Here is a 13,569-nt window from a genome sequence, read left to right on the forward strand (position 1 = left end):
TAAGTGTATTTGTAGCGCCACAACAATGAGTTATCCTGCGTTGCCGTGGCATTGCCTTTTGCCTTCAATACACTGATGCAACACACACACACACACACGGACGCCTCAATATCAAAACCCATACGCGCACTCTCTTGTCTCATTTGCTTTTTTCTCTTTACATATGTATATCTGGTTGTTGTTGGTATTTGATTATTTTCTTGGCTTTTTGTTTTGAATCAACGCAGCAAATGCCCGCTGCTCGCCAGTTTCGTGTACGTATTCGTGCGTGGCGGTGGTGTTCGTGTCGCATTGTCCACAACACACAGGCGTTTAGCGAGTGTCCGTGCGTGTTGCGTCTTAACATTGTTGTTGTTGTGCATGATATTTACTTTGCAATAATTTTCGTTATTATCTGCAAATTCTCTAGTTTGGAAAAAGTGTATCCTCCCACTCGTCGGCGCGCTTGTGGCGGGCCTCGTACCATGAAGCGCATGTAAAAGTGCAAAATATTTGGCAGTGAATTAAAATATACATATATTCAAAATACATACATATACAAGCGGTGATATACATATGAAAGAGAGTCATATACATATCTACATATGCATTTTTGTGCTAAAAACGCGCTGAGTTTGCACTAAATAAATAAAGAAAATATTCAAAGTGCTTGGCTTGGAAATTTTTTTGTTGTTTTTGCTTGTGAAAATTCAAAATTTATTCGAAACCTGAGGAACACGGCTCCAAAGTGGCGCCGTTATCAAAAAATATGGATTACCTGGAGGAATTTAGGGCCCTGTCCGGTAAGTCTATGCAAAAGTGCTTTGTTTATAGAAATTAGCGATGACAGCAGAATACAAACAAAGTATAATAAAATTAAGAAAACAATTTTTTTTAACTGAAATTCTTAATCCGAGCACGCCACAGACATCTTCAATTCAGATTTGTGGACTAGTCTAATCACGCCGAAAATATTTCTATGTGAGAGCAATTAATAAACTGCGAAATACACCTCATACCCCAATAATGAATTAATTTCATAAAGTTTTAGACTTTTTTCTAACAGGTGGCAACACTTGTCTAAAATAAATCTATTGATAGTTAATTTGCTGTTCATATTGCTATACTCTAATTTTTTTTTAAGAATTTATTGGTATAATTTTTTTCACACAGGTGGCAACACTTGTCTAAAATAAGTTTGATGAAAGTTAATTTGCTGTTAGTATTGCTGTACTTTATTTACTTATAATTGCATTAATTGGTACAGATGTTTTTGAACGGATGGCAACGCTTGTCCAAAATATGTTAGTAAAAAATTGCCGTTAAGTTTATAATGTCATGTTTTTATTACAATAATACATTTATTTACCACTAAAATTAAAACAGGTGGCAACACTAATCCAAAATATTTTTATTAAAAATCTCTGTTAAAATCATTAATTTTGCTGTTCTTATTACAATAATACATTTATTTACAGTAAAATTATTACATTACAATATTAGTTTGACTTAAATGTTTCAAAAAGTTGGCAACTCTTTACCTAAACAGTTCGAAAAAATAGTTTAAGTTCGACAATTCATATACTTGTAAAGAAAAACTGTGAAAGAGATATGAATTCTTAAAAAAGAAAGAATTGAAATCAGAAGTGAATTTTCTCAACCATTCGAGTTTTTGAGGCTGACGCTATGTCCAGGTCTCAAATTTTGATTGAGTTAACATTTTGATAGATGCTTCTTAAACTTGCTTTCCAGTCGTAAACTGTATTATAATTATTTTTACATATTCAAGATTAATTGATATTTTAGTATGAGCGTAATATATGTAGCTTGCATGTGTGCTGGTGTAATTTTGAACCAAGTCGTCGAAATACAAACCTGACAAAGTAGAAAACATCCATATTCCCTACCAATTGGCGATTCAAAGTACCATGAATAATATGCAAAAACCCCTTTTGATGGTGTCGGTAGAGGACCTGTTTTTTTACCTTCTACTTGATCAGCCTTAAGATTTTATATCAGCTTCTCATGCATAAGATTGAACTGCATGTTATTGCGCAGCTCCAAAAGATTTTCCAATACAATATAGATCAACTGAAGTGAACTTTTTCGAGGCTCACTGTATAACATAAGATTAATTTTAAAAACAGAACTTACTGAGCTTAAAATTAATATGAAAACAGCACTTCTTATTGCCTACAAGAGAGTCTACGGATCGCTGGATCATTTAAATTGTGATCCATTTCGAGGTTCCCTACTTTTTTAAAGAAAAAACACAGAAACTTCAAATTTATCGGGAAATGGTTATTACCATTCGATAGAACACTATTTGGCATTTATTTTTCGAAGATTATCTCTTTCAAATGTTGACCGCGGTTAGGTCTCAAATGGGCCAACCATTGTTTCCAATTTTTTATGACCCGTTCAAGCATTTCGACTGATAACTGGTGAATGACACACATGATGTTTTGCTCCAAGGTCTGAATCGAAGCGGAATTGTCCGCATAGACTTTAGACTTTACATATCCTCACTGGAAAAAGTCTAACTGTATGATATCACACGACCTTGGTGGCCAAGTGACTGCTTCAAAACGTGAAATTAGCTACTCACTGAAATGTTCTCTCAATAAATCAATTGATTGATTCGATTTCAGGGATTATTCAGGAATTATTTATAATTTATTATAGTTGCACTTAAAAACTAATCGAGGTATAGCTTAGTCGCATTTTTCGCTATAAATTGAATGTCGAAATTTTTCAATAACTATGAGTAAGCTTTGCTGTTGAAACTTTTTTGCGGTTTCTGACGACCTCCAAAATTTATTATGAGAAAGTCACAAATATCACTCTTGTATCTTCAATGATTCATAACATTATTTTATAAATAAATTTTGGATTAAGTTTGTTCTTAGAAAATATGTTTAATTTGAAGCCGAAGTTATGGTTAACAAGAATTTTGAAGAAAGAACAAAGAATGTGCTATGTATAAATATATAGTAATTTAATCTCAATTGTTGAAAAAAATTAATGTGATTAGTAGGAATGTATCAGTCACGAATTAGTTCTGCGGTTCTGAACTGAGGGGCTCGATAAAAAAGACAAAAAAAAACTTGATGAGCGCTGGAAATGGTCAAAAACTCAAAGGAACTACAAAAATGTAGATTAATCCAAATAAATTTACTTCAAAATAATTTCAGTGCTAAAATAGCGCTGATGAATACCCGACTAAACTTAAGTCATGTTTCATTCTGTTTGTATAGAATTTCAAGAAAATCTTCCAGAAATTTTGCTTAATACAACCTGTCCTCAAGTCTTCCTCTTCGTGTCTTTTGAGCTCAACAAAATTTTATTTACGAAATCAAGCCCGAAATCGATCGTTGTTAAAGTAATCGCTATAATTTGGTTAGCTAAAATAACTCCAAAATCTCTATGTAGACACAGCAAACTTACACAAGGCAACTTGAAAAGGGTTAAGTCACAAGAATCCACTTTAAAATAGAACCCTTAAATTTATTTGTTTTTTTTTTTTTGCTCAACAAAATAAAAATCATCTAGCAATCCTCATCAATGGACATTCACAACACATTATATTTAAATCACTGAAAGCAACAACAAGTGGATATAAAAAACAAATTTACGCCATCTGAGGGCGCACCGAACTCACCCTGCCACCCTCATCCTCTTCGAGAGCTTCGAACTCATCGCACTATTTCGATGACCGAACGCTGAGATAGCTTAGCGAATTTAATAAAAACGTCAAAATGAATAGAAATGCGCACGAGTGAGCATCATTCATCAAATTCATGACTTATCTTCGCTTTGTTAAACGTTTCTTTCTGCTTTCTTGTTTTTGTTGTTTTTTTTTTGTTTGTGTATGCGTAAACATATATAAAAGCACTTAACCGCAGCTAAAGGTTGGTTCTACAATAGGCGCGGATGAGGCAGGGGAGCGACGCAGCTGGCATTTGACTGACGTTTGACTAAAGACGCACTGACCCAGTGTTGCTTTGAAGCGCTTTGATAGACAGAAGGAAGATAGTGAAAGGAGAAGGGGCTTGATTACAAAACTAATAATCAGATGACCAATAATCGATAGTCTGCATGATTTAATAACCGGTTTTATTTAGGTTTGAAAGGACTGTTGAATACCGAAAATGTTGTAGCTCTTGACAATATGATTACTTCCTGGTTATGGTGGTAGTTACGCTAGTTTAGGGGTTAGTTGGGTTAAAAATTTAATTAAAATCATTCTTTTTATGTAGTCTATAAAACTTTAAAGAAACTAATTGCATTGTTATCGTTTACATAATGCTCAAGTTGTTAAAAGCTAACCAATTTTTAACTAGTTATTAAGCGACTAGACCACAAGTGCTTATTTTGAAGTGACTTCTAAAAATATTTTATTTGTTTTTATTTTAATTTTTAGCCATTTTTTAATCTTAATATAAATATATTTATTCCTCAGTAAGAAGTAGCTAGTGGTTTTGAGACCAGCCCACAACTAGTTATGTATATTAGAGTGCCTTTCCCAAAAAAAGTTATTGTTTATTAGTTTTATTCTAATGTTAAACATAATTGTAATTTCTCTGCAAAAAGAGATCAGAATACAGTTGTTGTTTTACGAAATCCCAACTAGTTCTTTTGGAGTGAGTTTTAAAAAATATTTCAATTTTTCTGTTTAGTTTCAATTATTGTTTATTATTATTTTTGGTTTAACTTCTTCTTCAAACTCAATATGAATATCTCACCATAAAGTAATTAGTTGTTGTGTTACTAGACCCCAACTAGTTTTTTGGAGTGAGTTCTAAAATATAATAATTTTTTTGTTCAGTTTCTACGGATCTTTTAAATTTTAACATTTTCTAATTAAAACTTTTCAGAAAAATTCGGTGACTACACCACAACTAGTTCTGTTGGAGTCAGTTGAAGTACTAACTTATTAAATTTTTTTTATTTTTACACATTTAGAAATTTAGTTTTTTAGCTTAATAAGTGATTAGTTGTTTTGAGACGAGACCGCAACTAGTTCGTTAGGAGTTAGTTACAAATTATATTTTCAATCCTATTTTTACTACTTTCGCAGCTATCAGTTTTTAATAGCTTACTTTATTTTAAACACAAATAGTCGGCATTCGAGTGACGAAAAGGCATTTCTTAGTAGTTGTTGCTGCTAAAAACTTGCCTCAATGTAGTCAAGTTTTAAATTAGTTTTTAATTTTTTTTAAATGTGTGTGAATAACTCCTCAAACTCAACTCAAAAAATTATTTTCCAATACAAAAAAGCTCTAAAAAAATAAGTTTTTTCAAACTAGTTCACAACTAGTTATTTTTGGGTGAGTCTCTAACTTGTATAATCTTTGCTGCTATGTAACTCTTTTCCATTCCCGCTTCTAACAATGATTTTTTTCGTTAATTTTTCTATATCAAACCCTTTCAATTTTTTTGGACACAAATTTCGTCCCTTATCTCTCTACTTGTAAACTTTTCCGTTTACATACTCTACTCCTGCTGCAAGATATAATCAAGAGCAATTACTAACCCACAAAATAACAAAAAAAAATCCTTTATGCCGAAAGGACTCTACATAGCATGCTTTCATGCGCAAAAATAGCCTCGAAATTGAAATTGAACACACACTCATACATATAAACATGCAAACACCTACACATGCACACACTCTTCAAACGCCTGCTGACAAAATGATTTAAATTTACATATTATATATAAGTCTGCATTTGTTGTTTTTATTGTTGTTTTATGTTATTTCTCTAACACACGCACTTGCACATAAACAATAACAAACAAACGGTGACAGAACAAAATGTGGCAGACTCAACTGGTTTCGAAAGCGGCAGCTGTCAGCATGATTTTCAGTACATTGAGACGACGGCGGCGGCGAATTGGTGGAGGTGGTGTTGCGCTTGCTCTCGATGACGGTGGTGGCCCTGCCATTGGTGGTAGGCAGCAAAGAATTTCCTTTTATGAAGAGCGACAACAACAACAAAAAATTGCAAATTGTTGTATTTTTTTTGCCTGTCTGCTGATGAAACTGTCCTTCGATCCTCGCCAGCGCGCGCCTTCGCTCGCCACCGAAAGTCACCCCTCAGGCGAGGCGTTTTGACAAATGCGTAAAATGAAAAAGCACTTGAGATTTGCCTTTCAAGTGCATTTTTTACGCATTTAGCAAATAATTTGTATGCTCAAATGTTTCAAAACAGTGACACCAACGTGTGTGTGTGTATGTTTGTGATATTATCAGCTTTCGATTTATTGTAATATATGTGAATACAATAGAAATGCATATTTTTTTTAATCTGTCCATAATCCAAAAATAAAAATCAATTTATATTCACCTAAACAGCTACACACTTACATATGTTTATAAGCGAAGAGAGTTCAGAATATTTCGTTGATATGGAAGCCCACCCTTGGTATGTGCGGAATTCGTGCGAGCTAGTAGAAAAAGTTATGCCAAAAATTCGCTTGAATATCATTAAGAATTGTTGACATGTGTATATACATATGTATATGTGTATGTAGATGATGTGTCTCGCTTGTGGCAAAATATGAATTTAAATTTCTATTTACTTGCAATCATTCGCACATAAATATACGCACCTTTTAGAGATACCCTGTAGGAAATCGAGGATTTTAGAAATTTTATTTTTTTAAGTCATTCATTAATTTCTTATTATAGAACCATAGAAGTTCACACTAGACACTACAGCTTGTCAAATAAAAAAGTTTATCTTACAAGCATTTGATTTTGATCCGTCCATTTGTATGGCAACTATATGCTATAATTGTCCGAACTGAACGAATTTTCCGTAGATTATACCATTGCCTTAGAAAATAATCCACGCCGAATTTCGTGCAGATATCTCTTCATTTAAGAAAGTCTATCATACAAAAATTTTATTTTCATCGGTCAGCTTGTATGGCAGCTATATGATCTAAGAGTCCGTTCTTCACAATTTATACGTAGATTGTAGTGTTGCCTCGTACAATAAGCTATACGAAATTTTGTGAAAGTACCTTGTCAAATAAAAAAGTTTTCCATACAAGAACTTGGCTTTGATGGTTCAGTTTGTATGGCAACTATATGCTATAGTATTTCGATATTAGTATTTCTGACAAATAATTAGCATCTTGACCAGAAAGGTATGTATGCTAAAATTCAGTTCGATATCTCAAACACCGAGCGACTAGTTCGCGTATATAAGTTTTATAAGCAAAAAATAGGCTCAAATCAGCTGATTCCGTCGAACTTTCCGTAAATCCACAATTTTTTTTTTTTTTACATTACTTTCAGTTTTCTTTTAGAAATGTAATTTTTATTTTATTTTTAAATATACATTTGTATATAAATACATTTTGTCATATATATATGCGCGAACAATATTCTCTGCTGCTCGAAATTTTCCTACTGGGCTTATATTGGTGCTCATCGTATTGGTTCCAATTAGAGTTCATTGCTTTCAATGTTTTGCTTTTGGCGTAGCTTAAGCTGCCAAAAAAAGATTACGAGCTAAGCGCCGATATGGCGTATTACGCGCCAACGGCAGTTTACTACTTTATCAGTGACTTTACCTACTTATAAACAGACATACATACACATATATTTCATACTTATTATGTCTACTATTTATGTATTTATATTTTTTGGTTTTTTTTAATATATATATATATATTTTACTTAACCTTAAAGTTTAAATGAAATGAAATAAAAGTTTCGAAAAATTTAAAGACAGATATAAAATACCAGATGATATCCATACGTAAACTTTTCGAAATACCAGATATCATTATTGTAAATTTTCCGAAATTTTTATTCATTTCATTTAAAATTAAAACTTAAGTTAAATATCGCTGAAATTAAAAAAAATGAAAATATATAAATCCACATTTTCCTTTAAGTTCCAATTTCGGAATCTAATTTTTAATAAACTTCTTTAATATCGCGTTCGAAAAAGAATTTTTTGAGTCAATACTTACAAATAATATAATCCAACTTTTAATCAACAGCAACGAGCATAGGCTTCGGTCCAACTGATCTTTTCAAAACAACACCGTTATTTTTTTACTGCACTGTCAGCGACGCCTTTCAAGTTCAAAATTCACGTAAATTGAAATTTTTTGAACAAACCCATAGAAGTTGGGCTCTGTTGTCTAAAACGAACTATTTCTAGGACTAATTTGAGGATATATCCAAGTTTTTGTAAGAGAGGTGAAATACCGACTTGCAGTGTCAAGCTTTTCTTCATAATTGAATAGATAGTACTAAGTTCATCTTGACTCCATCGTTTGTTCCAAGAGTCTTTCTAAACGTAGATTGATAGAATATCCTTCAATGTTGGATCTTCAAAACAAAAAGGTATGATTTCCGTTTTCTATACTTCTACTTCATCCGTCAACCGGAGTTTCTATCTGAGATTGCAAGCAAGAATGAATGAGTGAGAACGGTCCAGTGTTTAGCGATGATTAAGTAAAGTTTGAGTTATTCCTTTAGAAGCACAGAAAACCACATATAATTAAAGATCGTATCATTCTGAAAGTAACAGAACACCAAAAAGATAATTTTTGTGTCAAAAAATGAGAAACACTTTTACTTATTTGAAGTTAAGAATTGATATTACTTTTCTCTGAAATATGGGTATTGCTATTGCATCAGCTCGCTCAAAAAATTTTAGAGTAAAACATCAAATAACAGTATTAACCATAATTTTGTTAATAAAAGTATATTTAACAAATTTAATATAACAATATACATACATAAGTATGTATGTGCCATAATGCTTATAGTCCACTTTCTACGGGTTTTATTATAGCTTGAATAATATATTTAAGTTTGTAACACTCAGAAGTAAAGGTCGGAGACCTCACTCACAAAGTGTGTAGTATATAAATGATTCCCCTGTTGAGCAGAGTCGATTTTGCTTATGTCCGACTAGTCAGCTTTTGAGTTATCGATCTGAAATTTTGCACATGTCCTTTTCAACTTAAAATTGCTGCTCATTTCAACCGGCAATATTGGACCACTATAAGACACGGCTGCCATACTGAAGCGATCAGTTGAACGATCAAACTGAAGTCCCTTGAAGTCCTTGCACGAGCATAAAATATTATCAAAGTCAAGCTCCATAATCTCCGATCAAATTGTTTAGATCGGACTACTGTAGCATATAGCTAACAAACCAACGGAGTAATCAAAATCAAGATAAATAGGGACTTCATATAGTGTCATAAAGTTATAAGTTATAACTAGCCGAAAACATATCGTTGAGAACCGTAATTCCGTAAGCTCATTTTTGAATGTAAACCAGTAACAAGTTCTTTTTGAATGTAAAAACTTATGATTGTGTGATTTTATGGTGCGGTATGACAAGTAGTGAGTCCCCTAAAAGTTATTTTATACCTTTTTATGCTATACAAACTGCAACTCTGAAGGGAATACCTTCGATTACAGGTTTTTATGTATTTATAATAAAATATCTGATTTTTTACACTCAATCTCAATACTTGATGATATTTTATGCAAATTGCCATATGACTTTTATTAAAAACATACAAAAAATCATGTGACGGAAATTTCAGTCTTCAAAAAAAAAAAATATTAATAATACAAAACATAAATATACAAAAAACTCGCCTATAATCGCGTAAGCGGTGTCTACGCCAATTAAGAAGAAGAAATATACAAACAAAAATAATAATAATAAATAACATACACTAATACAAACAATTTAAAGGAGCCTTAACATTATTATTGTGCTCCAATTTTTATTTTATTTTTTTTATTTTTTTTTTTTTTTTTTTTGTTTTAATTTTTAATTTTTTTTTTTTAATTTTTTTTTATTTTTTTTTATTTTTTTTGTTTTTTTTTTTAATTTTTTTAATTTTTTTTAATTTTTGTTTTTTTTTAATTTATTTTTTTCTTTTTCTTTATGTATTTTTTAATTTTTTTTTATTTTTTTAAATATTTTTTCCATACTATGTTACCAAATCGCCATGATATTAGCATAATTTATTTGAAAATTAACACAAATACGTAAATGAGATTTTACTAGAGCTCAACAAGCGCAACGATAATGCAAGCAGCGAGCGAGCGACGAGTTGATCGTGTGAATGGTAATGAAGAGAAGAAGTTTATTTCGGGCAGCGCAGCTATGTACGGTTAACAAGCGCCTTACAGAAAACGACAAGCAATCGTATATGTTAATGAGCTTTTATGAGTATATTTATATACATATGTATGTACATACACATACATACATACGCATTTATGAATTTATGCTTAGCAACAGGTGTGCAACCGATTTATATCGGTGAAGTTGTATATTTTTGAATACTTGGGTGTATATGAGTATATGCATATACTTCTACATAAGTATGTGGGTATATATGAAAGTATGTACATATGTATATATGCATGTGTGACAACTCTCTTTAAGCCATTTTCGAAGTTGTCAAACACTGTTGATGCACAAAAACACCTCAAATGCGTTGAATTCCCAGAAAAACTTTTGATTTGGCGCAAGCGATAAAAGCAAATAATTTATGTAAAATGTGCTTTTAGTAAAGAAATTTAATATTTTTCTAATAGTAATAATTTCGAAAACACCATTCAGCGCGTTTTATTGGTCAATCTTAGTATTTTTTTCATTTCGGACCTTTTCTCATTTTTCTTGCACCTCTTTCTACTACGCCGCGCTGCTCAATTAATTAATTGCTTATGCAAAGCAGCTGTGTAGCGCGTTTGTTGTTGTTGTGATAAGCCAAAATATGCGGCGGCTAAGCAATTTGAGTCAGAGCAAAGTGGCGTGTTTGCGTTTTCCACGTTAACCCAAGTTATTGTTATGCAAAGGCAAGAAAACACTTGTCATTTAATTTGATGTTAATGCGCCTGTCGATAAAACACTAATAACAATAAAAACAACAACAATAGCGACAAAAATTATTAAAAGCTTCAGGCTAAGCAATTGAGGTTGCAATAACTTTTGGCTTAAAAATGTAAATGTATGATAAAAAATATTTGTATGTATGTATAGATACATATGTCAATATACATACATACATACATATGTATATATTGGCTTAAATGTCTGCTTTGGTCAGCTTATCGCCGCAACTTCATTTCTCTGTCTTCTCCACAAATTCTTCTGTTCAAATATTGGTTTGTTTGTTGTTGTTCTTATTTTTTTTTTGCGCCCTTTTCATTATAAATGCCAAACACGTTGATCACTTACGGGTTAATGCCTCACAAATTATTTACGCACAATTTTTGTTAGCGAAAAAAGGCAAAAAGAACAGCCGTGTACTCGCCGCGACTGGCAGAAAAAAAAATAAATTCATAAATTAATTAAAAATAATGCGCTTTAAATTGTTTGGCATTCAATTTAGATCAAAAATCTTAAAATTAATTTTTTATAATATTTTTTGTATTTTGAACTTAAGCTCTTCTAAAGTAGCAAAAAGTTGTAGATACCTTAGTTACCAGCTTAGTCATCAATGCTTAAATTTAGCACATTTTTGAAAAATTCATTTTTTTTCCAAACCCAACATTTTGCACTTACGCACTTTTAAAGAGACAAAACGACAAAATTTTATTAGTTTAGTTATGAAAATTAAACTTTAGTAAATGCCTAACCGCTTTTTAAGAAAATTTCAATTTTCTGCAAAACCCACATTTTACATTTACGCAATTTTAAACAAACAAAAAGAAGAAACTTTTCTGCTTTAGTTATGTATTGATAGTTAAAAAAAAATACTTTTTTTATTTGAAAAATTTAATATAAACCACTTTTTACGAAAATTTTACATTATTTCGAAACCAACATTTTACACTTACGCACTTTTAAAGAAGAAAAAAGCTTAGCTATCAATATTTAAATTTAATTTAAACGTTGTACCCTTTCACGAAAATTGGAATAATTTTCAAAACCCCCATTTTCTACTTACACATTTTTAAAGTGAAAAAAATTATTTTGCCAACTTAGTCAACAACAATTATATTTATACAACTACTTTTTAACAAAAATTTCAACTTTTTTCATAATCAACATTTTGCACTTACACATTTTTATGGAAGCAAAAAGACAAAACTTTTCTAATTTAGTTAACAATACTTAAATTTAATATGAACATACTACCTCTTCACGAAAATTTATTTATTTTTCAAAACCCCAATTTTGCTCTTACGCACTTTTAAAGCAGACAACAGATTTGCTTTGCTTTTTCAACAAGAATTATATTTTATATACATATGTACATAATTACTTTTTTTTGAAAGTTTAAATGTTTTTCAAAACCAACATTTTGCACTTACGCGCTTTTAAAGAAAATAAAATACAGAAACTTTACATTTTTGTAGTCAATATTTAAATATAATATAAATTTAAACACCTTTTACGAAAAACTAATTTTTTCTAAACCCATTTTGCACTTACGCATTTTTACAGCCGTAGAAATACAAAATTTTTCTAGTTTAGCTATCAATATTTAAATTGAGCACAAACATAACCACTTTTCACGAAAATTTCAATTTTTTCAAAACCGACATTATACACTTACGCGCCTTTAAAGAAACAAAAAAGCAAAAAAAATTTAGTTTAGATATAAATATTAAATTTATTATAAACATACTACCTTTTTAGGAAAAATAATTATTTTTTTTCAAAACCCGCATTTTACACTTACGCACTTCATAAACTACAAAATACAACTTTGTATGGTCAACACTTTAACCACACATATACGATTATCGGCAACTTAGTCATCAATAATTATACTTTATGCTTCCTGTACGAGTGTACTCAAGCAAATTAGAACCTCTTTCTCCATAAATCCCAAAACATAACCTTACATTTGTTGACTCATCACACTGGAGGCTACAATACTAAAAACAGCGAATACAAACACCGTCGTGCAATATTTCATTAAATCTTACGTCAAAGGCGGCGACACTATTAGCGGGTCCCACTAAGTCACCATTATTTGATTCATACAGCAAAGCCAGAGCTATCTAGCCAATAGCTACTATCTACATTGCCATCTTTAACCTTGTAAATTCTGTGCTATTTCGCTACTTCACTTACCTAACAACAACAAACTAGGCATTTTAATATTATATTTCTTACAATTTTTTTGTTTCGATATTCTTTCCTCCCTCACTTTGATTTGGGTCATTACCGTAAATACCTGCCAATGTCACTTCAAACAGTTCGCCGCTGAGCGTAGCAGTAAATGCGAGTGTATGAACGAACCTAGCAGCTATGGGAAAAGAGAAAAAAAAGTTATGGGAAAACCGTTTAGATGCTTATCGCCAATTCTTGGAAGGACATTCGAGCACGCCGAGTGGCAATTGATTTTTTTCTTGTGCGCGAGCACTCACACACACGCGGCGTGGTGTTCTTTTACTTGGTGAATGAATGAATGACTGATTTTTTTTCTTAGTGGAGATATATTTTAAAGGAAATACAAATATATATTTTTATATGAATGTATATATATTGGTATTAGTAAATATATGTATTTTGGAGTATTTGTAATTATGTGGATATATTTACATATTTCATATGGAACCCAAGCGTTTAC

General features: G+C 31.3%; 1 protein-coding gene across 9 annotated transcripts in view; it reads left to right on the top strand.

Moving 5' to 3' along the window:
• The window catches only part of LOC120775003 (protein scalloped), a 289,532-nt gene that overhangs the window by 211,387 nt on the left and 64,576 nt on the right, over nucleotides 1-13,569 (top strand). The window contains exon 1 of one of the 9 annotated variants that reach the window (XM_040104936.1): nucleotides 678-782. The exons of 7 other annotated variants lie outside the window; for them this stretch is intronic. In XM_040104936.1, coding sequence (XP_039960870.1) covers nucleotides 749-782 — 34 coding nt within the window. In that variant the 5' untranslated portion in view covers nucleotides 678-748. Of the gene's footprint in view, nucleotides 1-677; nucleotides 783-8,343; nucleotides 8,351-13,569 lie in introns of those variants that run through there. One more of the 9 variants, XM_040104937.1, reaches the window with a different exon arrangement.

Source organism: Bactrocera tryoni, chromosome 4 (assembly GCF_016617805.1).
Source record: "Bactrocera tryoni isolate S06 chromosome 4, CSIRO_BtryS06_freeze2, whole genome shotgun sequence".
Lineage (NCBI taxonomy): Eukaryota > Metazoa > Arthropoda > Insecta > Diptera > Tephritidae > Bactrocera > Bactrocera tryoni.